This window comes from Petaurus breviceps, unplaced genomic scaffold (genome assembly GCF_028583685.1).
Source record: "Petaurus breviceps papuanus isolate PSGF00001 unplaced genomic scaffold, PetGlider_PUasm1.0 90769, whole genome shotgun sequence".
NCBI lineage: Eukaryota > Metazoa > Chordata > Mammalia > Diprotodontia > Petauridae > Petaurus > Petaurus breviceps.
This window is the reverse complement of record NW_027187341.1, coordinates 17,771,040-17,798,919: the sequence shown is the minus strand read 5'-3', so window position 1 is coordinate 17,798,919 and position 27,880 is coordinate 17,771,040. Positions and strand designations below refer to the sequence as shown.

Below are 27,880 nucleotides of genomic sequence, written 5' to 3'. Positions count from 1 at the left end.
TGAACAGATTGAGCTTTCAGGAAAGACAAGTTCAGGTTCAAAATCTTTAAAAAATGACCTCGAGATTGTGCAGAGTGAGCAATTGGGAGAACTTTCAGGAAAGATAAGTGCAGGTCCAAAATCTTCTTTAGAAAATGAACTCAATATTGTGCAGAGTGAACAGTTGGGTGAACTTTCAGGAAAGGCAAGTTCTAAATCTTCTTTAGAAAACGTCCTCAAGAATGTGCAGAGTGAACAGACTGGGCTTTCAGAAAAGATTAGTTCGGGTTTGAAATCTTCTAAGAATGACCTCAAGATTGTGCAGAGTGAGCAGCTGGGTGAACTTTCGGGAAAGATAAGTGCAGGTTCAAAATCTTCTTTTCAACATGACCTCAAGAGTGTGCAGAGTGAACAGATGAATGAGCTTTCAGAAAAGACAAGTTTGGGTTCAAAATCTTCCAAAAATGAACTCAAGATTGTACAGAGTGAAGAGTTGAATGAGCTTTCAGGAAAGACAAGTTTAGGTTCAAAATCTTCCCAAAATGATCTCAAGATTGTTCAGAGTGAACAGTTGATTGAGCTTCCAGAGAAGACAAGTTTGGGTTCAAAATCTTCCAAAAATGAACTCAAGATTGTGCAGAGTGAACAGATTGAGCTTTCAGAAAAGACAAGTTTGGGGTCCAAATCTTCAGAAAATGACCTCAAGATTGTTCAGAGTGAACAGCTGAATGAGCCCTCAGGGAAGACAAGTTCAGGTTTAATATCTTCCCCAAATGACCTCAAGATTGCTCAGAATGAACAGTTGGGTGAGCTTTCAGGAAAGATAAGTTCAGGTTCCAAATCTTCTTCAGAAAATGACCTCAAGATTCTTCAGAGTGAACAGATTGAGGTTTCAGAAAATGCAAATTCAAGCTCAAAATCTTCTCCAGAAAATGACCTCAAGATTGCACAGAATGAACAGACTGAGCTTTCAGAAAATGCAAATTTAAGTTCAAAATCTTCAGAAAATGTCCTCAAGATTGTTCACAATGAACAGATTGAGCTTTCAGAAAACATAAATTTAAATTCAAAATCTTCTTCAGAAAATGACCTCAAGATTGTGCAGGGTGAACAGAGTGAGCTTTCCAGACAGAAAAGTTCGAAATCCTTTTCAAAAGAGGTACTAAAGTATTATCCAACAGAAAGTCAAATACTAGAATTAACAGAAGAAGTGGAAGAATGCCTTATTTCTCGGACATTTGATGAGCCTGAAGAACAGCTAAGTACAATAGAGGAAGATTTGTCAATTAGAAGGAAACATAGTATCAAAAAGAAGCACCCACAAGAATATTTTGAGAAGAATTCGGAAGAGGTAATCCAGAGTATCTCAGTTTTAAGTGTAGCAGAAAGTTTTGAAAGCCCAGAGGATGTGTCACTGATAGAACAAATTTCTTCCGAGCCACAAATCACAGAACTGGACTTAGATAGCAGTGTATCATTGATGGACTTTCCAGAAGGTTCGTTCACAGTTTGGGATAGCAGTTTAGCTTCAACAAGTCAGGAACCGAATGAAAAACATTCAGGAGCAGATCTATCAAAGTCTAAATCTTTTGTGAGGCACATATTTTTACAAGCATTTCCTTCAGATTCTCTAGAGTCTGGCATAGTCCATGTGATAGAAGTAGATAAAGAAGACTATCAGAGTTCATGGCTAGCTAATGAGACCAGTTTGTCTGACACAATAATGGAAGAAGGCAGGAAATTATCACTGAAGAATTCAAAAAACCAGTTCCCACAGGTTAAAGAAGATTTGCCTCATATGGATCAATTATATAGAGAAAATAGTTTTGAAGAAAAAGATCTCGATTCTGTTTTGGAAAATGCAAGTAAAATGCATAAACCTAGTGACTCAGAAAAAACCTGTCTAAAGTCTTTTGTAGGCAATGTCTTTAATAATCTTTCCACAGAGAACATTAGTGAATTAGGCTTAACATCAGGGGCAGAGGTAGAAAAAGAAAACCAAACCTTTTTTGTTATAGATGGTGAAAATGAATTTGAGGAATTAGATGCCAATTCAGTACTTAGCATGGATAAATCAGATGATTCCAATGTAAAATCTGTTGCAAGCCCCAAGCATAGCAGTTTTGAAGAGTATCTAGCAGGATCAGAAGCAGAACATCTAAAAGCTGATTTAGGCAAACACATCCAGAATTTTCTTGTAGACAGACTTTCAGAATCAGGACAATTCCCCAAGGAGGATTTACCAAAAATCCTTGAGGACCTTTATTTGATAAATGATAAAAAAGAAGCACCAACTTCTGTCAAGACAGAAATGCCTCCAAAAGAGCAAAATAATTTCAAAGATTTTTCAGAAATTCCCCCAAAAAGCATGCCTTCTGTAAAGAATTCAAATCACCCTTCATTTGATGATAAGCATTTAGAAATAAGATTAAGAGCCCTTTTAAATGAAATCCTCCAACAATATATGTTAAGTAACTGTACAGAAACCAAATTAATCAGGGAAAGAGAATCTGAGAATAGAGACCAAAACTTGCCTCAGTATAGAACTAAAACTGTCCCACCATTTTCACATGAAGTAAGACATGATTATCCAGAAAGGAGTTTTTCTAGAGAGAGTGAACTAAACAGGAGAGGTCTTTTAAGTCAATCCATACAAGACCTTTTAGCAGTTATCTCAGAAAGTGAACTATTAAATCTAAAATCTGATTTAAGCAAACAACTTCAAAGCCTTTTCATAGAAAGACTTTCAAACATGGGCCTAATCACAGAAAGGGAGTTCCATACTATGAATGAGAACCTGTCTTTGATTAATTCTAGTGAGAGACCATTAAGATTTTTAAGTTCAGAAATGAGAGGACTAAGCCAATTTATGGAAAGGCCTTCCAAAAAGCAAAGTTACAAAACTTTTCCAAGAAATATGACACAAGAGGTTATTGATGAAAGGGTTTCAAATATAGAACTCGCCAGAAAGTTGGAAAGGGAATATTTTACTTTGCATAATATTAAAAGAAGGTCATCATTGGTGAGAGAAGATGAAAGGCAATACTCCAGAGAAAGAGTTGGAAAACATCATCCAACAGGAGTAAAGGCTTCAAGAAAAAGTAGCCAAGAGTTGCTATTTAACAATTCACCAGAAAGAATAACAAGACTAGTGTTAAGAAGGGAACAAAAAGACCACAATTTAATGCAATTTCCACAAGTAGAAAAAACTGGTTTTGAAGAGGAGATCCAAGACCTCCATGGCTGGTATAATAGACCAAAAACAAGCCACTCAAAGGCTGCTTTGAAAATCAAGCCTCTGGAAAAAAAAGAACATATTAACATCTATAAAGTAACTGTCAAGGAAAAACCTGAGCCAATAGTCATACCGTGTGTCCAGAATTCTGAAATCCAATCAGAAATTAAAGAATATTTATACAAATCCAGGTTACCTTCATCGAATAATACTTATGTTTATTTAAATTCTGACGATGAGGAAGAATCAAATTTGAAAAACCAATGTCATGGGAAGTCCAAAGAGAACAAAAAGAAGCCACTATTAACAGTTACACGGTTCCAGAAAGAGTTACAAGCTGTTTATGTTAAGCCAAAAGAAACTCCTACTGAAAAATGTGCAACAACCCCACAATATTTTGACCATAGTAAAACTGTAGAAATGAACAATTCAAAACCATCTATATTCCCAGAAGTCTTAAAAACAGAAAACTTAAAGCCTAAACTTCGTCGAGAAAGAGAGTATGTTGAGAAACAAAAACGGCCCCTTTACAGGACAGCTAAGATATTAGCTTCCTCACAGACTGCCACAAGACTTCTTCTAAGGAAATCTCCACAAAGGACACTGCTATTTCCTTGTGCTGGAAAAAGAAACACACATGTAATAATGCTTTTCTTGATCTATTTTTTTTTTTCATTTTTGGTAAAGGCCAGTAAATATTTCACTTTAGTTCTCAGCCCAGGAATGGGGAAATGTATGTATATATGTGTTGTATAATTATCTCAAAGTGTAGCAAACTGACTATCTTCCTAAATCAAACCATTCTTCTAAAGTCAAACATCATCTTACCTCACACAAAATAAATCACAAAATTCCCTTCAAAGCACTGCCAACATAAGATCTTGAATGCTTGATGCCACATTTACATATTTAGGTTTGGTTTGGGTCTATAGGAACAGGTGAGAAGATACTGCCTTGTATTAACTGTATTTTCATAATCATTTTGTGGATTATCAACTGCAAATTTTTTAAAGTCCATTCTAACTTCTCTCTGCTCCCCTTTAGCCCGGCCACTCCCCCCCCAACATGATCTCGGGCTATCTTCTGCCAAAATTAATTTCATCTGTGTATCCCCACTATGTAACACAGTGCCATACATAGTGGATATTTAATAAATGCTTGTTTAATTGCTCAGGAATGCAAACTAATTTCTAATATTAATTAGTACTACTTTAAATGTATCTAGTACTTTTACAATTTTCAAAGCTCTTTCATATTATCTTCATTTGCTCCTCACAACCACCTCACTGGGTTGTTGGGACAGGTTTATCAAATCACAGATGAGGAACTTGAAGTTCAGATTGATTCAATCACTTTAACCCAAAGTCACACAACTACTTTGCTTAGGGCTAGCCTAGTGCTCTGTCCACTACACTGCATATCATCTACTCAACTAGCATTTATCAAGCCCCTGCTATGTGCAAGTATTGGATTTGGGGTCAGGGGACCTGGGTTCAAGTTCCAGCTCTTCCACTTCCTACTTATGTGACTTCCTGGGTCTTTGCTTCCTTAGCTATAAAATAGGATAGTTGGACTAAATGACATCTAAGCTCACTTCTAGGTCTATGAATTTAGGGAGCTAAATCGGCTAAAGAAGAAAAAAAACCTACACTGAATTGAAAAACTAAGTAAAAAGGTTCAGAGGTTTACCAATTGCTTTGAATTAACTATCACTGCTATCCTTGATATACATGAATAATTAAGAGTTGATGTATAAAATTGACTTCTTTGAGTGAATGTTTTCTGTATTACATGTAAATTATTCCCTTAAATGAGAAATAGAACGTATTTCAGAATATAGTTTGGGGAATATTCTTTTGGTTTGGCTAGCACATTTAACTACTTTGCAGTACCAGAAAATTTTCCCTTATGTATCTTCCCATAGGAAAAAAAAATTGGAACAAATGATGCTTAGGTTCCCAGGCCAGGCTGCAAAAGCCTATAGAGGATAGTATGGTAGCAAGAATGAGTTCTGGGTCCTGGAATCAGGAGGTCAGTCATATAGTACCAGAGCATAAACTAGTTAGAGGGAAAATGGAAAAGTGGAGGGAGATAATTTTTCCCACTTTCAGTGATTAGTATTGGGTATGTCTATGATGTATGTTGGTATAGGGGAAAACTAAAGCTACATGCATACATATGCATATATACAAATGTGTGTGTGTGTATATATGAAAGGACAATAGTGAATAGAGAACCAGCCTTGAATAAAGGAAGACCTCAGTTTAAATTCCTGTTTCTGACACATACTGATATGATCATGGGCAAATCACTTAACTTCTCAGTACTCTAGGCAACTCTCTAAGATTACAGCTAGATTAGTGTGAATAATAAATTCCATGAAGTATATATACTAGAATTCATACTATTTGAAGTTATAATTGTGTAAAATAATGGTCATTGGTTCCATTTTCTTTGGAAATATACAAATTTGAATAATGCAACCACTTCATTTGCACTAATTGGGGACCTAGCTGTATCAATTTCAAAGAAGGCAACCTTCATTGGGGGAGGTTATTTCCTCACCAGGAGGAAATATATATCAATGAAATTATTAATATATATCAATGAAATTAAAAACCTTTCCATAAGGAAATCCCTTAAAAACTTAATATTACTCTTTTTAAGTAGTTAAGGATCTTGTTAAGTACCCTAGGGTTTCATAAACAGTGGAATTTTAAGTGTTTAAATGGGTGCTTTGAAAGGCACTGAGAAATATGCCTGTAATGTACAGTGGGAAAGTTAAGCAACATCTTTTCCACCGAAGCACTGCATAATTGAGCTTGTGTCTTTAGTGAAGTTGATGGCACACAGAATTGACTATCAAAAGGACTTTAGTTGGATGACTAACTGGGCTCACTCATCAGGTTCTTTAACATTCCAGCATCCCCCAGATGGTACCAAATATCACAGTATACAGGGAACTTGGACTTGGAGGAGTGCCCAGTAGACACCAGCTAGGTGATGTGGTTTCCCATGCTCATACCTCTGAACTCTTAAGTGCATCTATGTATTTATAATTATATTACCTACATGAAAAATCCTGTTGTAATAAATATACTAATTCACTGTCAGAGCTTATAGCTGAGTGTAGGAAATATAATGGATATCCGAAAATTTTATGTATTATTGGAAATGTTCTAAAAATTACACAAAGTATATTCAGTGCCAAACATGGTATACAAGCAGTCCCCAATTTACAGTCAGAATGTATTCTGAAAAGTTGTAATATTGGTTGTTTAGAAGTTGGGATGCATTTATTCATGGAAAAAAAATGGGAATTTTTCATAAAGTTTTTGTAAATGGCTATTAGAATCCAAGGCCAACCCACAAAAGCACATTTAATCCACAATCCAGATGAATTATATCACAAACAGTATTAACCAAAATTCTGGTTTCTAGGAACCTCTGGGGTTCATTTAGATGGAGGAGGAACAGAAAGTTTTCTCACTCTTTTGTATGCAGAACTAACCACAGTCAGAATATATAAATAGGCAAAGCATCCTCCACATCCTAGGGTCCCTCTCCTCAAGCTTCTAGTGCTTTCAGACTGCCCTAAATCACTCATTTCCCCATTCCCACCCTTATACACATGTAAGATTGTACTAGGACTCCTGAGTTTATCTTGGCTCTATCATGCTATATATGTCCTTAAGTAAATCACTTCAGCTTGCAGACCTAGTTTGCCCATCTGTAAAATGAGATTATTGGAAGTAGGAACACGGGGTTATATAGATTTAAAGCTGGAAGAGATCTTACTTAGTACATATATAGTTTGACCCTGCCATTTTATAGATGAGACAATTGAGGCCTTTAGAACTTAATTAACTTGCCCAAGGTCACAAAATTACCCAGCTTCCTACTCCCATTCTCCCAAAGTTCTCCCCAAAGCTCTTATTTCCTTTGCACAATAACTTTCCCAAGGAATAAAAAGAATGTTTATAAAACGAAATGAATCTTTAGTATAATTTTAGGTGATAGAAATAAAATTACATTTTTTCATGAATTATGGGTAAAGATATGATGGGGGGAGCCACCAAGTAGGCAGGTTAGTCATTTATCATTAAGCTGTTTTTTTTTAAATATTTCATTCATTCTTATACCCCTGAACCCATAGATCTTTGAAAGCTCCAAATGAATTACCATAGCTATAGTAGCAAAGATTCAGGGAGGTGTGAATTAGAAAGAGGAGCCGTAAGAAAACTGTAAATTGGAGACTACTTATCTGGCATATGCTATTCTGTCCCTCTAACTATATAAGCTACATCCCTTTTAACTTTAAAAAGTTAGATAAGTTGAAATTATTAATCTATTCTGCTTTTATTTTTAATATTTAGGACTCTTCAGAAAACAAAAAGGAAGATTTACATTTGACCTCATTTAAGCATCTTGAAAAAGCAAAAGCAAGAGCCAGGTTTGACTTGGGAAAAAGCCCAGATGAAAACCAATACACACTTAAACACCTTGCCAGACCAAATACTGCTCCAGAGGTTAACAAACAGTTGGAAGAAAACATTGGGAAATTTACATCCCCACGGGTGGTTTCAGCAGGCTTATTTCACGTCAATGTTACAAACCCAGATCTGGAGGAATATAATCAGAAAAAAGACCTAAAAGATCTTGAAAAATGTTCAATCATTTGTGATATTCTACAGTTGCTAAACACTTCATATGTGAAACGCAAGTATGAGGATGATTGTTAAGTACCTCATGAATCTCCTACTAATGTGTATAGATAGATCCATCCTCTTATTTAGCAGCTCACTACAAGATTTCACTTTGTTAGATTCATTGTTTTCACTGAAATACAAATAAACATTTATGCTCCATATATATATATGTATCTTTATTTATGAGACCGTGAGGGAACTATTGATTTTTTAATAATGGTTTTTAAAAGAATTTTACTGGAGTGGAGTTTGACATGATTATATAGATGTGGACTTTAATCTTTAATCTCAGTCTTCAATTGATAATGACTAGAAAATGCTATTTAGCCAAATGTCAATCTTATCCAAGATTGCACTTGAATTTAACTTTGTCTTCATACACATCAGAATATTTCCAATACCTTTTAATTACTGGGCGTGGGGCAGCAATTGATAGGAAGTAAGAAGGAAGACAACTTCACCAGAGACCCATGCTGAGAAACAAAGACAGCAGAAAGTGTCAAAAAGTCTATACATATGCAGCAGTACTGGATAGGTGACACTCAACTATTCTTCAATTGCTGCCTGAATATTAGAAGTTTGCCTGGGATGGCTGGGTGGCACAGTGAATAGAGCACCTACCCTGGAGTCAGGAGGACCTGAGTTCAAATCGGACCTGACACTTGACACGCTTACTAGCCGTGTGATTTTGGGCAAGCCACTTAACTCCAATTGCCCTCCAAAAAGCAAAACAAAAATGAAGTTTGTCTGAACAAATCTTGAATTTAGATCATGATGTTTTCTGAAACTTGGTGGATAGCTACTTGGCTGACCTTCAAAAAGTACTGGAATAGTAGTTTAGTGGAGAAAGGCCATTTTTTAATGATATTTCAAATGATCCCATTTATTTTAATGCAGCTCTTAAGTGTGCATGAAGAAAACATGGGGCAAATATTTTCCTATTAGAAGAACTTATCTCCATCCTGTGACAGTCTTGGGACTCCAATGGCTTTACATCAGAAAACCTATTTCCTAAGTCAGTTTGGATAGGATGGGAAGTTGTTGTATCAAGTCTTCCATTCACACAGGTACACTTCGGCAATCCCTGATCTCCCACTTAGCATTAGCAGATGGTCTTCAGGAATTGGGTCAGAAGCAGCTAAGCTGGTCCTTCCTTGGCTGAGAGACATAGATGTTATCACTAGGCTCATTCTTGAAACCTTTCCAGCTTAGCAAAATCTGCTTCCACAGAAACATTGGTGTAGCTCTTTCTTGGAGAAAGGCCATACATTTGTACTTTTATGATATTTCAAGTGATTGATTGTATTGTTTATAGTGTGGCCAAAAACATTTATCAACTTGTGGCTGTCATAAAAACTTCTTCAAACATGGCTAGAACAGGCCTGCACTGGAAGCCTGATTATATTTTCACCTCTGGATAATTTTTCCTGTCTGCCTATTTTAGCCAGCTTTCTTATTTCTTGTAAAGAACAAAAAAGACATAATTCTCTAGCAAGATAATTATGTCATTAAAAAATGTCTATGTTGTATGGTTAATTATACTCATCAGAGTTTACCACATACCCAAACTAGACAATTATTTTAGAAACAAAATGTTTTTTGAGAGACCTTTGAATGAACTAGAAGGGAGAGATTGCCTAATCTCATTTTACAGAGGAAGATAGGGCACAGAGAAATGAATTTGCCTGTAATTATGCTTAATTTCTTAACTCCCAGTCCTAGAAATTATACTAATTGACCATCTATCTGGCTTGGAACTATCCTCCAACATTTGTTAGTCATTATTGAGTCTGCAAGCCCTGTAACGTGTTCCTTTCAACAAATTTAAGAAAAAACATTAAAGAATTGCTTTAATCCTAATTCTGGGGCCACCTAACAGAGAAAGGACCCAGATGCAACTATTTTATGACTACTTCAATTCACATAATGAGTGAGATTGTGTTCCTGTTTTGTAATAAATACTTTCAGGAACCTCAAATTGTACATGTAGCCTAGGATAAATCTGGCTTCTTTAAATGACTAATGTGACTCATCCACAGGCTGGATAAATTACATGTAGAAAGCTTGGTGGAGCAAATTATGAGATCATTCGTAACATTGGTTTATTCCTGCCTCCCACTACCACCCTTGAGCCTGATCATTTCCTTTGTGACAGCCAGACCCAAAGAGTAATAGTACAAAAGGGACTGTGCCTTATGGTTTCCAGGCAGACTTTTTGTCATTATTAAGCAGCTTGTAGGATCTAGAGACAAGTCAGTGAAGCCAATATGTTAGTAAAAGAATGGATGCCATGGCCCACATCGCCCCAGGATCTGTAACAACTAGGAACAATTCATCTTTTTCCTGACCTAAGTGAAATGGAGAGACACCTCCTTTGAGAAGTTCTTTCCCCTCCATTCTTTTTAGGAGCTTGGGATATGGTGCTAGGGGGTGGGAGAGATCCTAATAGGGTGACTTAACCCATTTGCATAGAAGATCTGGAAAAAAAAAGGGACATGAAAAGTAAAGGAGAATTTCATCTATGTACAATAAATTGTAAAGATCAAACACTGATTATTTGAAAAAGTGAATTACCCCCAAATAGATGGGGCCCAGAGCCATAACAGAATTGTACTTCAGGGTTTAATATTAAATTTCACCCAACTTGAAAGGGCAGAAGTTGGCACTATTCCAATGCTAGCAGTGCATGGACAGAGTTTCAGCTAGGCAGTCCCTGTTACTGTGAGGAATGACAAGAGGCCTGGGATTATTAAGCAGAGAAGCACCTGGTGACTAACAGAAATGTTACCTATACTAAGTTAATTCAAATACCTTGACTGTATTTTTGCCTTTGTGACAGCTCATAAGAGAAAATACTTAAATGAATATATGTAAGTATGATTGTTAAATGTACATGTCACATATACACTAAGCCATTTCTTAAGTTAAAGTCTTACAGCAGACATGCTTCCTAAAAAGAGAGATGTAACCAAATTTTAAAAATACATTCAACTTCTTCAGGTGGTATGTTCTGTACAAGTCTTAGGCAGAGAGTAGATTAATCATCACGCTTGTTTACAGGGTAGTTATGAGAAAGCTACATTATAAACCTTAAAAGTACCACAGTAATGAATTATTATAAAGTTGCCCTGATAAACAATTTTATAATAACTAGATCTCACTGCAAAGTCACAATACCCTTCTGTAACATTGTTTAGCTTATTGCTCAAAATATAGTAAAGCTCCTATGGAAAAAATTAGCTCCTATTAATGCTTTTCCTAACACTTTAACAAAATGGATGAATGATAGAAGGCAAGGGTTATGTCTGTAACATGGTTTTGACCATGATAATGTCATTAATAAAAAAAACAAAACCTCTGTTATGTCAAAGTGGAACATATCAGAGGTGAGAAGCAGATGGGTCAAGCTTGAAGTTTAATGGCCTCTAAGTACCAAACTACTACTGTCATATTACTGATTGCTTGTGAATACACACTTTCATATGAGTTGTCCATGTAACATTATTTTATGGTTTTTCATGAACAATTAATGAATTAGTTGGGGACATGTTTGTTGTAATAAATACATGCCTTCAATTATGTCCTTTAAAAATTATCTTCAATAAAGTTTAGAAAACTTAGCCCCTTAGAACTTAATGGGTTTTTAACTATTCTGGCTTCAAGGATCCCTTTGGCAGTCAGACTAGAGAAGCCTATGAGCCCCTTCTCAGTATAATGTTTTAAATGCATAAAATAAAATAATAGGATTACAAAGGAAGCCAATTATTTTGAAATACAGTTATCAAAATATTTTAAAAATAAGTTCATAGATCCCAGGTTAGGAAGCCTTGCCCTAAGAGTCTAGACTATAAACACCTAGAGAATAAGGACAGTGCTATATAAGAATAATTTTTACATCTCTTAAACAAATCTAGTGGTCTATGTAAAGGCTCTTCCTAACTGGAGATATAAGAAAAAACATCCTGTGCTAAAACTAGGTCATATCACACAAAGGGAAAACCAAGTTGATGGAATAAACTCAATTCAATGAATATTTATTGAGGGCACACAAAGTGCATGGATTTAAGCCTAATAATTTACAAAGGTAGAAAAGTGCAACTAATTAGGTATATGAAAAGGAAAAAAAACTGCATGTTCATTTATATAAATACAAGTGAATCATTTTATGTCAGGCTCAGATTGATAAAGAATAGATATTATCAAGAGACAAAAAGACATAAACATTTTTCCTTCTACTTAAAATAGCTTTGTGCCGAGGTGAATTAGCCACTTGCCCTGTGGTGGGAGGCCAGAAAGGCTAGAGAGACTAGAAGAAAAAGATGTATCTGGAGAGGCACTGTCTTGTCCTCCTTGGAGGGTCCATTCATCCTCAAAGCAGTCAAGAACATGAGAAAATAGATCAACATTATACTGGGAGACTGAGGAGGAATCGATCACAGTTTGAGCAAAATACACTGCTAAAAGGACATGTGAAAGCAACCAAATCCCTAATTCAGAAGTTGCCAAGGCTTGTGATAGTACTTAGAGACATTTGGAAAGGCTGCTACAATAGTGTCCCTTTTGAAAAGAGTGGTTTAAAATTAATTTCCAGTGCAACAACTGTGTTTTCAAGTATGGCTCTGGCACAGGTACTTAGCCAATATAGAGAAAAAAGCAGCAAAGAGGTCAAGTACATAGGATGTAAGAATGATTTGGCATCTCTAGAATTCCCAGTCAATGTCTTCTTCATCAGTAAGAATATAATTAGGCTCAGTCCAGGTCGACACTGGGGGCACTGCCACTGGCCATTTGCTATAAGCAGGAGGCAGCAATGAAAGTATTGAATCCTGGGTTTGTTCTTTTATCTGTTTAAAAAAAAACAAAACAAAACAAGACTATTTGGTACATAAATCAAAAACCTTAGTTCTGTTATCAGAATGTAAAATTTTTTTTGTCATAAATGACAATACAATTTTTTTGCCTACACAATGATTTTACAAAACTATTTCTTGGCACTGACCCTAAACCTGCTTTGATTCTGGTAATCTAGTAAGGGAGAAAGGCAACATGTCAAAGGGGTCTAGAAGCAGAAGTTCCCAGGTTAAGTGGCTCTCAGCAGCTTCAAGACTCTCCAACTTAAGAGAAATTATGCTTTATAGCAAGCTTTTTGGTCCATGAGGAAAATTAAATGTTTAAAAAGTAAACCAAATGTTACTTTAGGATATAATTATGTGATTGTAATTTGTGTGTATTGTGGTTCTTGCGGATTTTTTCCCTGCAACTTCAAAACCTCCAAAACCTTTTTAACTTTTAGCAGCCAAATCAAAGATTATTTATGTAATAACATTATCTTGTTCTTGCCATTATGCACTCATCTAGTGTTTATAAAGGTCCCATCTCCACAAGAGACCAGCTCACCTGTCTGAAAAACGCATGTGACAGCAAAGTGCTTGCTGATGGTCTGGAATAGAAAACAAAATGATTTGTAAAAAAAGAACACAGCTTCTTTAAAATGGTGAGTTCTGAGTTTAAAAAAATATGTCAGCATTTGGAGCAAAATTTTATAGGTTCAAAAAATCACTGTATGAAGATTTCAATAACAGAAGAAAAACAATGCCCCATTGGTACAAATACGGGTTCTTCCCTTCCCAAACTTGGTCTGTACCAAACCTGCCTGAAGCTTCAGGGCCAGAGGCACAATCTAAGGCTCCCTTGCTGCAGAGAATCACAGGATCACAGTGTTTAGGGCTAGAAGCCTTAGAGATGTTTTCATTTTACAGAGGAGGAAACTGAGGCTGAGAGAGGATAAGTGACCTGCTCACGGTGATACAGTATCACAGGAAGTAATCAAACTAGGTCTTCTTGACTTCAGGGCCAAAATAGAAGAAAAAGAAGCAAAGAGGTAGAGTCAGGTACATAGCATCTCTAGAATTTGACTCCAAGATGGCTAGATGGCATAGTGCATAAACTGCTGATATTAGAGGTAGGAAAACTTGACTTCAAAAAAAAAGCAGGAACATGCTTGAACTATCCCCCAAACCCCTCCAAAAACCTGTAAAAAAAATGACTCCCAACAATTCTAGAGCAGCAGAACCCACAAGCAGAAACCACAAAATGTCAGAGTGAAGCAAATTTCCAGCCTATGACAACCTGGCAGGAAAGGTCTATTGTACCAGGCTGGTCCAGGGCAAAATGTACCACCACAGACTGGGCCCCAGAAAACCCACAGTAGGCCTCAGGAGGCTGAATCATTGGCAGCTATGAGGTTTTCCAGACTTCTCAACCCACCAAGACAACTTAGAAGGTCAGTAGGAAGAGTCTGTCAGAGTTGGGTGAGAGAGGAGCAAGGTCCAGCCCCAGCTCCAGGGTGGCAGTGGTGGCAGTGATACAAGCTCTCAACCCTTGGACAGTGGGGGGATTGAACAGCTGATCAGAGGGGGACTGTAGGGATCTCTTTGCTGGCATTGAGGTAGGATTCTCTTGCTTTGCCCTACTTGGATCTGGGTCACAGTCCTGGGGTGAGGAGCACTGGTGTGGTAGAGTTTGTAGTGCAGTAGAGAGGGAGTCCTCCTCACAGTTCCAAGGCAGAAAAGAATGCTTGTGGTCACTCACAGGCCAGGAGAGGAGTAAACATTTCTCTTTTGATCATACCACCTTGGAAGAACTGAAAATTTACAAGTTGCTAGAACTCTCTGAAAACAGGTGCACAAAACCCCTGAAGCTCGGGGGCAGTACAGCCTTCACACTGGAAGCAGAACCCTACCTTAACAATGAATTAAAAAGTCAAGTAATTGACTGGGGAAATAAGCAAAAAGCAGGAAAAAACTCAGACTATAGAATCTTACTTTGGTGACAAAGAAGATCAAAACATACAACTGGAAGGCAACAAAGTCAAAGCTCCTACATCCAAAGGCTCCAAGAAAAATATGAACTGGTCTCAGGCCATGGAGGAGCTCAGAAAGGATTTTGAAAATCAAGTAAGAGGAGTAGAGGAAAAACTGGGAAGAGAAATGAGAGTGATGCAAGAAAATCGTGAAATACGAGTCAACAGTTTGGTAAAGGAGACACACACAATTCTGAAGAAAATAACACCATAAAAAAGCAGACTAATTCAAATGGTAAAAGAGGTCCAAAAAACCAATGAGGAAAAGAATGCCTTAAAAAGCAGAATTGGCCAAATTTGGAAAAGGAGCTCAAAAAGCTCACTGAAGAAAATAATTTCTTAAAAATTAGAGGGAAGCAAATGGAAGCTAATGATTTTATAAGAAATCAAGGAATTATAAAATAGAACCAAAAGAATGAAAAAATAGAGGACAATGTGAAACATCTCATTAGAAAAACCACTGACCTGGAAAAAAGACCCAGGTGAGATAATTTAAAAATTATTGGACAACCTGAAAGCCATGATAAAAAAAAAAGAGCCTAGACATCATCTTTCAAGAAAAACTGCCCTGATATTCTAGAACCAAAGGGAAAAATAGAAATGGAAAGATGTATCGACTTCTGAAAGAGATCCCAAAAGGAAAACTTCTAGTAATATTGTAGCCAAATTTCAGAGTTCCCAGGTCAAGGAGAAAATGCTGCAATTGGACAGAAAGAAAAAACTCAAGTATCATGGAGCCACAGTCAGGATAACACAAGATTTAGCAGCTTCTACATTAAGGGTTCTCAGGGCTTAGAATATGATATTCTGGAGGTCAAAGGAGCTAGAATTAAAACCAAGAATCACCTAACCAGCAAAACTGAGTATAATACTTCAAGGGAAAAAATGGACATTCAACAAAATTAGGACTTTCAAGCATTCTTGATGAAAAGACCAGAGCTGAATAGAAAATATGACTTTTAAATACAAGACTCAAGAGAAGCATGAAAAGGTAAACAGGAATGACAAATCATAAGGAAATATGTATACACACACACACATATAAAAGAGGGCACAGGGTGAGCTTAATATGACGGAATGTTATCTAAAAAATAAAATTAAGGGTTGAGAGAGGAATGTATTTGGAGAAGGAAAAAGGGAGAGGTACATTGGGGTAAATTATCTCACTTAAAGAGGCAAGGAAAATGTTTTTTACAGTAGAGGGGAAGAAACGGGATGTGAGAGGGTAAGTAAGCCTTATTCTCATTGGCTTTGGCTCAAGGAGGGAATAACATACACACTCAATTAGGTATGAAAACCTATCTTACCCTATTGGAAAGTAGGAGGGAAGGAAATCAGAGAGGGGATAAGATAGAATGGAGGGCAGATTGGGGGAGAGGGTAATCAGAAGCAAGCACTTTTGAAGGACAGGGTGAAAGAAGAGAATAAAATAAACAGGTAGCAGGATAGGATAGAGGGAAATATAGTTAGTCTTTCACAACATAACTATTATGGAAGTGTTTTGCATGATTATACATGTATAAACTAGACTGAATTGCTTGCCTTCTCAATGAGGGTGGGTGGAGAGGAAGGAAAGGAAAGAATTTGGAACTCAAAGTTTTAAAAATGAATGTTAAAAATTGTTTTTAAAAGCAACTGGGAAATAAGATACACAGCAATGGGGTATAGAAATCTATTTTGCCCTATAGGAAAATAGAAGGGAAGGGGATAAGAGAAGTGCGGAGGAAGAGAGATAGAAGGGAGGGCAGATTAGGGGAAAGGGTAATCAGAATGTATGCTGTCTTGGGGTGGGGGGAGGGGAGAGAAAGGGATAAAATGGGGAACTCAAAATCTTTTGGAAGTGAATGTTGAAACTAAAATTTTTTTTAAAAGGAAGACCCAAGTTCAAATCCTGCCTCAGACACTTACTAGCTGGGTGACCCTGGGCAAGTTACTTCACCTCTGTTTGCCAGTTCTTCCACTGTAAAATGGGGATAATAACATCAATTACCTCACAGGGTTTTTGTGAGGATCCACTGAGATCACGTGTGAGGTGATTTGTAAAGTTTTAAAGTCTGACATAAATGCTCACTATTATTATTCCTCTCTATCATCATCACACCCCTTAATTGTGTGTGTTCATGGCAAAGTTAGGTCAGTCTGGTTGGGGCACACAGATTCTGTACAGGGTAATGAGCAAAAGTGAGGGAGATCCTGAGACTCCTGCAGTGTCTCTTTATTGTCCCAGCCCCCAGAACAGTGCCTTGAACACATGAGGCACACTCACACACTCCCACACCCCCATGAGCTTTTCCACATGCTTGTTGGACTGCAGTGTCTTGAAGCCAGCCTGGGAAGCTTTAGAGATATTGTCTCTCTTTGAAGTGGGGGATGTTAATGACTAATGTGGTCTTCTGGGAAGATTGCTCTGGGGTCTGTGGGCCGGATGGGTTGGAGGTGCAGCATCGGAGGCCAGAGGGCAGCTTAAGAGGCCACTCCAGAAGTCCTGAAGGGAGAGGAGGAGGCTCTAAACTAGAGCAATGGCAACCAAAGGGTAGAAATGAATATGGCTCCAGGTCACATAGGCCTATTAATGGACAGGAAAGATCTTTCTATTCCATTAACATTCTACCTACCTAAAGGGATGATATAAATAGCATGCTGATAATATTAGAGTATTTTCTAAATATTACTAAGGGGATGAGGGTTTCTACCTAAAAAGAAAGGCACCAATTTAACAGGCACTAATATAAAATAAAATGTAATTATGAAAGCTGTAGTTAGTATGTCTATCATGAGAAAGTCCTGTTAATGACAAAAAGTTTTTGGTTTGGGTAATTGACAAACAACAGTGAAAAGGAGCAGGCAGTAAGAGGAGTGGGTTTCCTGAACAAATGAAAGAAGTATTTTGATTTACTTAGAGGGTATTACCCCAAAGTAGTAATGCGTACATGTCAGGTTGACTAATTTGATCTTAGCAGTCACGCACTAAGGTTATCTTGTCCTCAAGTATGCTGACTGATCCTTTGAAGAGAATGTAAAAATAGCCAACATCAACATGACTGCTAGAGTCTATCTGGGAATTATATTTCCACTGTAAATTAATAGAATGGTATTTTGATTTCAAGAAACTGTGAATTTAGAAATGTGGCTCATTCCCCCAGAATCTAGTCATCTCCAGGTAAACTGACAAAATCCAATTACTAAACTTTAGATGTCAAAGACCAGAGCCTAGACCCTACCATAGCCAGTAAAAGTCTGGTAATCAGCTGTAAGGTCTTCCCAATATCACCTGGGGTGACTGGAATTTCTCGAGAAACTTAGTATTAAATTAACTGAGGATGAGAGTGAGAGGGAATATAGAAGAATGAAAATAAAATGGGATATCTCCAAGTTCTTACTGCCAGTCCTCTACATTAAACATGAAACTCTGGAATAAAATATTTATAATGAAAACACATATTCCATCACCATCCGACTTTATGAAATTACGATTATATTGTTAATACAAAAAATAACCATAATACCATCATCATCATTACATAGCACTTTATGTTTTTCAAAACATTTTAACATTAATTCTTGCTTTATCTACACAACTCACCAGTGGAAGGGAGGCACAATTATCTCCATTTTACAGTTAAGGAAATTGAGACTTTATTAAAGTTGAATGATTTGCCTCAGGTCATGTGGCTAGTAAGTGGCAAAGCCTAGATTTGAATCCAGTTCTTGTGGCTCCTAGTCCAGTAGCTTTTCCATGGCAGCATAATGACTGGTTTTATACATTTTTTTGTTGATACTAGATTACTGACTGCTTGGCTACAAATGATGATATTTAATTAAATTAAAAGTTTAGTTTCTCAGAATAAGGGATCTAAGCTCATCTGAACAGGCAAGATCTTCTTGATTTATGTGAAACAAGTATTTTTTCTCTTTTAGATGCGATCATTATTACCTTTTTTCAGGGTCTTGTTGCAAACATAGTTCTACCAAACTATGGAAAGCAGGAGAAAAAGTTTTTGAGGAAGGAGTCTGCAGTCTGTCACTGGTCACTGTGCGTGTCAGACTTGAAACTAGTATACTTTCTCCAATTCCAGAGTCTATGCCAGAGCGGGAGTTTTTTAATCTGGATTCTGCTTGAAGGGATGCATTTTTCTCCAGTGGGCAGGAAGGAGAACCTTTTAATTTTTGTAATAGCATCTAGGAGAAAGAAAATTTTCACTCAGATAAAACGTTCCTTTTTTAATATTTTATTTTCTTCCAATTACATATAAAAACAATTTTTTCACATTCATTTTTATAAAAATTTTGAGTTCCAAAATCTCTCCCTGAGATGTCAAACTATTTGATACAGGTTATAGATGTGCAGTCATGCAAAACATATTTCCACAGTGGTTATGTTGTGAAATACAGACACCCCCCCAAAAAAAAAATTAAGTGAAAAATAGTATCCTTTGTTCTATATTTGGACGCCATCAGTTCCTTCTCTGGAGATGGAAAGCATTTTTCATCATAAATCCTTTGGAATCATGTTAGAATCATTATATTGCTGAGAATTGCTAAGTCATTCACAGTTGATCACAGCACAATAACTGCTGCTACTACATAAAATGTTCTCCTGGTTCTACACATTTCACTTTACATCAGCTCATGTTAGTTTTCCTGGGTTTTTCTGAAAGCATCCTGCTTATCATTTCTTATAGCACAGTAGTACAGTTATCCCTTCCACATCATGACTTTTCCCCACTGTGGTTTGGATATATCACAGGTCAGCATAAGAAATTAAATGGGAATTCTTGGGGAGTTTTGTGGAAGCCACAGAGGACCACATGAAGGCCAACAGACCACACAAGAGCCTATGACTAAATACTTAACCCAAAATTTACATTAAGGTATAGTAAACACCTCATAAAAGAAAAAATCAAACTTCTCTGATACAAAGCAAGGGTGAACAATTATAATTGTATACCATAACTTGTTCAGTCTTTCCCCAACTGATGGACAATCCCTCAATTTTCAATTCTTTCCACCACAAAAAGAGCTGCTATATATATGTATATATGTACATATGCATATATATATACACATATATATTAACAAATAGGTCTTTTTCTTTCTTTCTTTTTAAAATCTCTCTGCGATTCAGACCTAGTAGGGGTATTAATGGATCAAAGGGTATTCACAGATTTATATGCCTTTTGGACATAATTCCAAATTGCTCTCCAGAATGGTTGAATTAGTTCACAATTTCACCAATAGTGAATTAGTGTTCCAATTTTCCCACATCCCCTCCAACATTTATCATTTCTTTTTCTTACATTACAGGCAATCTTATAGGTGTAAGATAGCACCTCAGAGTTGTTTTAATTTGCATTTCTCTAATCAAGAGTGATTTAGAGGGGCAGCTAGGTGGTACAGTGAATAGAGCACTGGCTCTGGAGTCAGGAGGACTCGAGTTCAAATCGGCTTCAGACACTTAACACAAAAAAAACTAGCCATGTGGCAAGTCACTTAACCCCAATTGTGCTACCTTCCCTCCTCCAAAAAGCAAAAAATAAAATAATATCACATACATATAGTTTTCTTAAAGAGTGATTTAGAGATTTTTCTTCAAAGACTATAGACAGTTTTGATTTCTTCATCTGAAAACTACCTGTTCATATCTTTTGATCATTTATCAATTGTGGAATGACTTTTATCTTATAAATTTGTCTCAGTTTCCTATATATTTAAGAAATGAGGACTTTATCAAAGACACTTGCTGTAAAATTTTTTCCCAGCTTTCTGCTTACCTTCTAATTTTGGCTGCACTGGTTTTGTTTGTGCAAAATCTTTTTAATTTAATATAATCAAAATCATTCATTTTACATCCAATAACACTATCTCTTATTTGGTCATAAATTCTTCTCTTATTCATATATCTGACAGGTAAAATTTTCAATGTTCTCCTAATTTGCTTATGGTATCACCCTTTATGTCTACATCATGTAGCCATTTTGCCCTCATCTTGGTATATAGTTTGAGATGTTAGTCTGTACCTAATTTCTGCCAAACTGTCATCCAGTTTTCCCAATGGTTTTTATCAAATAGTAAGTTCTTATTACAAAATCTTGGGTCTTTGGGGTTGTAAAACACTACATTACTATGGTCATTCATTACAATGTATCATGTATCTAATCTATTCCATTGATCCACCACTCTATTTCTCAGCCAGTACCAGACTGTTTTGATGTTTACCACTTTATAATAGTTTGAGATCTGGTGTGGCTAGGGTGTCTTCCTTCACTCCCCACCCCCCCATTAATTCCTTTAATATTCATGTTTTTTTGTTCTTCCAGATGAATTGTTTTTTTTTCTAGTTCTATAAAATAAACTTTTGGTAGTTTGACTACTATGACACCTAATAAGTAAATTCATTTAGGTAGAATTGTCATTTTTATTATACTGGCTCAGTCTATTCATGGGCAATTAATATTTTTCCAATTGTTCAGATCTGACTTTATTTGCATGAAAAATATCTTGCAATTGTGTTCAAATAGTTCCTGGGTTTTTCTTGGCAGGTAGACTCCTAAGTACTGTATATTGTCCACAGTTATTTTATATGGAATTTCTCTATCTCTTGTCACTGGATTTTGTAATATAGAGAAATGCTGATGGTTTATATTGTTTATTTTATGTGCTACAACTTTGCTATTGTTAATTAAACTAGTTTTTTAGTTGACTCTCTAAGTATTCCATCATATCATCTGAATAGTGACAGTTTGTTACCTTACTGCCTATTCAAATTCTTTCAATTTATTTTTCTTCTCTTATTGCTAGAGATAGCATTTCTAGTACAATATTGAATAATAGTGGTGATAGTGGGCACCCTTGCTTTACTCCTCATCTTACTGGGAAGGCTTCTGGCTTTGTAATAGAGATAACTCCATTAAAAATAATGCTTGATGATGGTTTTAGATACTATTTATCATTTTAAGGAAAGCTCCATTTATTTCTATACTTTCTTGTGTTTTTAATAAAATGGTTGTATTTTGTCAATAGCTTTTTCTGCATCAGTTGACATAATCATGGTTTAGTTATTGATACTATCAATTGCACTGATAGTCTTCCAAATATTGAACTAGCCCAGCATTCCTGGTATAAATCCCACCTGGTTATAGTTATGATCACTGTGATATGTTATTGTAATATCCTTACTAGTGTTTTAAAATTTTTGCATCAATATTCATTAGGGAAAGTGGTCTATAGTTTTCTTTCTCTGTTTTTGCTCTTCCTGGTTTAAGTATCAGCACCATATTTGTGTTGTGAAAGGAATTTGGAAGGACTTCTTTGCCTATTTTCCCAAAGGAAATTGGAACTAATTGTTTTTTAAATATTTGAAAGAATTCACTCGTGAATCCATTTAGTCCAGGGAACTTTTTCTTAGTGAGTTTACTGATGGCTTGTTCAATTTCTTTTTCTAAGATAAGGTTATTTAAGTATTCTATTTCCCTTTCTGCTAATCTGGGCAATCTATATTTTGTACATATACATCTATTTCACTTAAACTGTTAGATTTATTGGCATAAAATTGGGCAAAATAGCTTCTAATGATTGCTTTAATTTCATCTTCATTGGTGGTAAATTCACTTTTCATTTTTGATAGCAGTAATTTGGTTTTCTTTTTCTTTTTAATCAAACTGATCAATGGTTTATTTATACTGTTTTTTTTTTCATAAAAACCTGCTTCCTGGCTTTATTTAATAGTTCAATGTTTTCTTCTTTTTAATTTTAGTAATCTCTCCTTTGATTTTCAGTTCTATTTTGATGTTTAATTGGAGATTTAAAAAATTTATTCTTTTCTTGTCTTTTTTAGTTGAATGCCCAATTTGTTGATCTGATTTTTCTCTATTTTATTGATGTAAGCATTTAGAAATATAAAATTTTCCTTAAGTACTGCTTTGACTGCATCCCATAAATTTTGGTATGTTGTCTCATTGCTGTTACTCTCTTTAATGAAATTATTGTTTCTATGATTTGTTCTTTGGCCCACTCATTCTTTAGGATTATATTTAGTTTCCAATTAATTTTTCATCTTTATTTCCAAAGCCCTCTATTGAATGTAATTTTTATTGCATTATAATATCAAAAGAATGCACTTAATGTTTCTGCTATTCTGCATTTGGTTGTGAGGTTTTTATGCCCTAAAATGTGGTCAACTTTTGTGTAGGTGCTAAATACTGCTAGAATAAAGTATATTTTTTCTATTCCTATTCAATTTTCTCCAGGTATCTATCATGTCTAACCTTTCTAAAATTCTATTCATTTCCTTAACTTCTTTCCTCTTTATTTTTTGGTAAAATTTATCTAGTTTTAAAAGGGGAAAGCTGAGGCCCCCCACTGATACTGTTTTACTATTTCCTGCTGCAACTCATTTAACTTTTCCTTTAAGAATCTGGATGCTATACCATTTGATGTATATATGTTTAGTATTGATATAACTTCATTGTCTATATTACCTTTTGGCCAAATGTAGTTTCCCTTCTTAACTCTTGTAATTAAACTTATTTTTTCTTTTGTCTGAGATCATGATTGCTACCCCTATTTTTTTTTTTACTTCACTTGCTATATAATGAGATTCTCCTCCAGCAGCTTACCTTTATTCTGTGTGTCTCTCTCTGATTCAAGTGTGTTTCTTTTAAACGACATACTGTAGGAGTCTGGTTTTTAATCGATTCTGCTATTTGCTTTCATTTTATGGGTGAGTTCATCCCATTCATAGTTATGGTTATCTACTGTTTATTTCCCTCAATCCTACTATCTCCCCTGTCTATTCTCTCTCTCTCTCTCTCTCTCTCTCTCTCTCTCTCTCTCTCTCTCTCACCCTGTCCCTTATCAAAATTGTTTTGCTTCTGATCACCATCTCCTCCAATCTGGCCTCCACTGTATCCATGCCCTCTTTCCTTGTCCCCCTCCCTTCTTCCTGTATGGTGAGATAGGTTTCCGTACCCAATTGAGTGTGTGTTATTCCTGCTTTGAGCTAATTCTCATGAGTTTAAGGTTCTAGTTTTGCATTCCATCCCCTTATCTTTCCCTCCACTATAAAAGTTCTTTCACATCTCTTTTATATGAGATAATATATTCCATTGTATTCAACTCCTGCTTCTTCTGGGACATCCCTTCTTATCATCCCTTATTTAATTTTTTTCTTATATCATCCCATCATAGTCAACTCACACGTAGGTCCTCTATGTCTACTCCTTCTAACTGCCTTAAGAAAAATTTCTTAGGAGGTATAAGTATCATCTTCCAATGTAGGATATAAACAGTTTAACCTTATTAAATTTCTTTCTCTTTTCTGTTCACCTTTTTATGCTTTTTTTTTTTAAATCTTGTGTTTGGATGTCAGATTTTTCTATTCATCTTAGGCCTTTTCATTAGGAATGTCTGAAAGTTCTCTATTTCATTGAATGTCTAGTTTTTACTGGTGATTTCTTAGTTGGAATTCTAGCTCCTTTGCCTTCTGTAGTATCACATTCCAAGCCTACAGATCCCTTAATGTAGAAACTGCTAAATCCTGTGTTATCCTGACTGTGGCTCCACACTATTTGAATCATTTCTTTCTGGATACTTGCAGCATTTTCTTCTTAAACTGGGAGTTATGGAATTTGGCTACAGTATTCCTGGGAGTTTTCACTTTGGGATCTCCTTCCGGAAATGATCGGTAGATTCTTTCAACTCCTATTTTGCCCACTGGTTCTAGAATATCAGGGCAGTTTTCCTTGACAAATTCTTGAAAGATGATGTCTAGGCTCTTTTTTTCATCATGGCTTTCAGGTAGTCCAGTAATTCTTAAATTATTTCTCCTCAACCTAGTTTTCAGATCAACTATTTTTCCAATGAGATATTTCACATTTTCTTTTCTTTTTTCATTTTCTTGACTTTTTTTTTTCTGTTGTTGTTTCTTGATATCTCATGGAGTCCTTAGCTTCCATTTGGTTAATTCTAAGTTTTAAGGAATGATTTTCTTTAGTGAGCCTTTGTACCTCATTTTCCATTTGGCCAATTCTAGTTTTTAAGGAGTTATTTTTGTGCCTAGTTTGCCATTTGGCTTATTCCGTTTTTTAAAATGTTATTTTCTTTGATATTTTTTGTGTCTTCTTTACCAAGCTATTGATTTTTTCTTGTATCACTTTCATTTCTTTTCCCCATTTTTCCTCTGCCTCTCTTATATAATTTTTAAAATTCTTTAAAAAAGCTTTTCCAGGGATTGGGACCAATTCGAGTTTTTCTTCAGGGCTTTGTATGTAGCTTCTCTGACATAATTTTCTTCTGAGTTTGTGTTTTGATCTTCCTATCACCATAGTAACTTTCTAGGATCAGGTTCTTTTTTTTGATGTTTGTTAATTTTTTCAGGCTTTTTCTTGACTTCTAACTTTATTGTAAACTTGAGCTCTGCTCCAAGGGTAGAGGTAGTGCTGTCGCAAGCTTTAGGTTTTTCATGCTGCTTTGTTCAGAGCTAGTTCTGGAGGACTATAAGTTTCAGTTCTTCCAAGGTGATATGAAGGACAGGTATGATCAGTGCCCTCCTGGCCTGTACTATGTTCTGTGAGTGACCACAAGCACTCTTTTTCTCTCTGGAACTGTGACTAGTATCTCTACTCCTGCTTTTTCAATGTGGGACTAGATGGGACTAGGTCACAATGTGTGACCTAGAACTACATATGGGTAAAGCAACAGTTTTGTACCCAGGGTCAGCAAAAGCTCTCCCGTAATTTGTTTGACCAGTTGTCTGACCCATTTAATGTATGTGGGCTGAGACCTCCAGAAGCTGCTACCTATTTCAAGCCTTCTGCTGCCTTGTAGCAGGTGGGTACGGGCCACTAATGACTGTCTGGTGCAAGGGACCTCACTGCTGCTTGCCAAGGGGCAGCCTGTGCTTGGACTTTGGACTGAGCCACACTCTCATCCCAGTAAGAAAGATCTTTTCTGCTGACCTTCTAAGTTGTTTGGTGAAGGGAGCCAAAACACCTGATCTAGGAATCAGGCTGGTCCTAGATAAGTTAGCTCCAGGTTTTTACTGTGGCCAGTCCTAGTCCTGGTTTTTCCCTGGAGAAGCAGCTGTAAATCAGAGCCTTTCGGATATCCTGTGATCCAGGGAGGTGCCCCGCGCTGGGATTACTGCCAGAAGGTGTTAAGCTCTCCCATACATTTTTAGATACTATTCATATGGCTTGGAAATCATCAAAGGACATGATAATCATCAAGGCCTAAATTGACATCACTGTCCGGCTTCTTGAAACTGAACAAAGAGTATTAGAAAACTAAGTGACCTATAATTACCTTCTTTGTTTCATTACTCTATAAAAACCTTGCTCATGGTATCAATAAACAGAGTGCTTGACAATCACGCCTGGACCACGATTTCTCACACTTTCTCAGGCTAGTGTGTCAATTTAGAGCTGGCTTAAGAAACCACTCAAGTTATCTCTACAGTTTGGGGCTGGAAAATTGTTTCATCTATCCTTCTGTTAATTCTGCTACCCAAGATTTCATTTGGAGGCATTATTTTAATGTTGTTTGGAGGTGGCTTTGGAAGAGCTCAGGCAATTCCCCTTTCTTTAATCCACCATACTGGTTCCACTCCCCTAAAAATATTCCTTCTTTAAAAATAAAAAGTTTCATTTCTTTGGAATTATAGATTCAACCTTGGGTTATTTAAAAAATATATATTTATAAATAAAATGTTGAAATTTATATAGATATAAAATTTAAAATAGATAAAAAATTTAAATAGATATAAAATTTTAAAATATATATAGAAGCTATTTAAAAAAATATATATATATATATGTACATATATATATATATATATAATACAAGTTATTTAGAGTAGAAGGCATCTTATGAAGGGGGAGTAGTTCTGAGGAGAGTTTAATAATGCTTACCTGAGTCCGGTGAATATCTTGGAAAGGCACCTGCCCATTCGCTAATTCACATGCTGTAATGCCAACACTATAAATATCTGACTTCACATTATACCCATATAGATCCTGTAGAACAAAAGTAATGTGAAGTCAATAAGTTAGTAATAACTAAATGTACTGATATAATTAAACCGCAGAACTATGCTCTATCATCTATAAGAAAAAGTAAAAAAAAGAGGACAAAACAAAAACACACAAAAGATTATGCTGAATCAGGGTGTATTTAGTCCATAGTACAAATCATTTAAAAAATATTTTATTTTAAAAAATAGGGCAGTTAAGTGGTGTAGTAGATAAGAGTGCCTGGCTCAGAATCAGGAACTGTTGAGTTCAAATTTGGCCTCAGACAATTACTAGCTGTGCGACCCTTGGCAGGTCACTTAACTCTGTTTGTCTCAGTTTCTCATCTGTAAAAGAAGCTGGAGAAGAAAATGCAAACCACTCCAGTATCTTTGTCAAGAAAACCCCCAATGGGGCAGCTAGGTGGTACAGTGAATAGAGCACCAGCCCTGGAGTCAGGAGAACCTGAGTTCAAATCCGGCCTCAGATACTTAACACAACTAGCCGTGTGACCTTGGGCAAGTCACTTAACCCCAAATGCCCTCCAAAAAAAAAAAAAAAGCAAAAACAAGAAAACTTCAAATGCAATCACGAAGAGTTGGACATGACTGAAGACAACTGAACAACAAATTTTAAATATATTATGATACATTATTTTTAAAAAGGAAAAATGACAGCTGATCTAGTTTAAAAGAGTATATAATCTTCCTCTGTAGAAACTAAATTGTTAAAAGAAATGTGGATAATAAATTTGAAATAGTTATTTCTGACCTGTCTTAGTAATTCTGGACTCAGCCAAGGATGAACTGATGTACTGAACTGGGGAAAATCATACACAGCTTTAGACCTTTGCCCATGGTTAACCAAACTGTAGAGACGGGACAGGCCAGAGAGACATACAAGGCCATCTCCAGAAATCAAGATGTGACTGGCTTTAATACTCCTAAAATAAAAAATGTACCAATAATAAGTATGAAAAAATTGCCAAAGGGAATAAAAACCAGTTATTGTATTATAGGTTTAACGTAACTCAAAAGGCATCTTTTATTCAAGTTTGGATACTAGATTTTACTTTCATTAATTTATACAT

General features: G+C 36.0%; 3 protein-coding genes across 15 annotated transcripts in view; 2 read left to right on the top strand and 1 right to left on the bottom strand.

The window, feature by feature from the left end:
- The window catches only part of LOC138146723 (cation channel sperm-associated targeting subunit tau-like), a 123,378-nt gene extending 121,873 nt beyond the window's left edge, over positions 1-1,505 (top strand). Inside the window, exons 17-18 of the mRNA XM_069068824.1 lie at positions 8-1,330; positions 1,473-1,505. Of these exons, the coding sequence (XP_068924925.1) occupies positions 8-1,330; positions 1,473-1,505 (1,356 nt within the window). The remainder of the gene's footprint in view (positions 1-7; positions 1,331-1,472) is intronic.
- Positions 1,506-1,580: 75 nt separating this feature from the next.
- LOC138146689 (cation channel sperm-associated targeting subunit tau-like) lies at positions 1,581-8,102 on the top strand. Its single transcript, XM_069068784.1, has 2 exons — positions 1,581-3,853; positions 7,591-8,102. The coding sequence occupies exons 1-2, from the start codon at positions 1,703-1,705 to the stop codon at positions 7,954-7,956; spliced, it is 2,517 nt and encodes an 838-aa protein (XP_068924885.1). The 5' UTR covers positions 1,581-1,702; the 3' UTR covers positions 7,957-8,102.
- Positions 8,103-11,941: 3,839 nt separating this feature from the next.
- STRADB (STE20 related adaptor beta) overlaps positions 11,942-27,880 on the bottom strand; it is a 47,069-nt gene continuing 31,130 nt past the window's right edge. For 11 of the 13 annotated variants that reach the window (XM_069068789.1, XM_069068792.1, XM_069068786.1 and 8 more), the window contains 5 exons: positions 27,562-27,733; positions 26,692-26,796; positions 18,720-18,964; positions 13,321-13,363; positions 11,942-12,767 (listed from right to left, as the gene is read on the bottom strand). In XM_069068789.1, the coding sequence (XP_068924890.1) occupies positions 12,624-12,767; positions 13,321-13,363; positions 18,720-18,964; positions 26,692-26,796; positions 27,562-27,733 (709 nt within the window). In that variant the 3' untranslated portion in view covers positions 11,942-12,623. The remainder of the gene's footprint in view (positions 12,768-13,320; positions 13,364-18,719; positions 18,965-26,691; positions 26,797-27,561; positions 27,734-27,880) is intronic. The other 2 variants (XM_069068799.1, XM_069068796.1) reach the window with 2 other exon arrangements.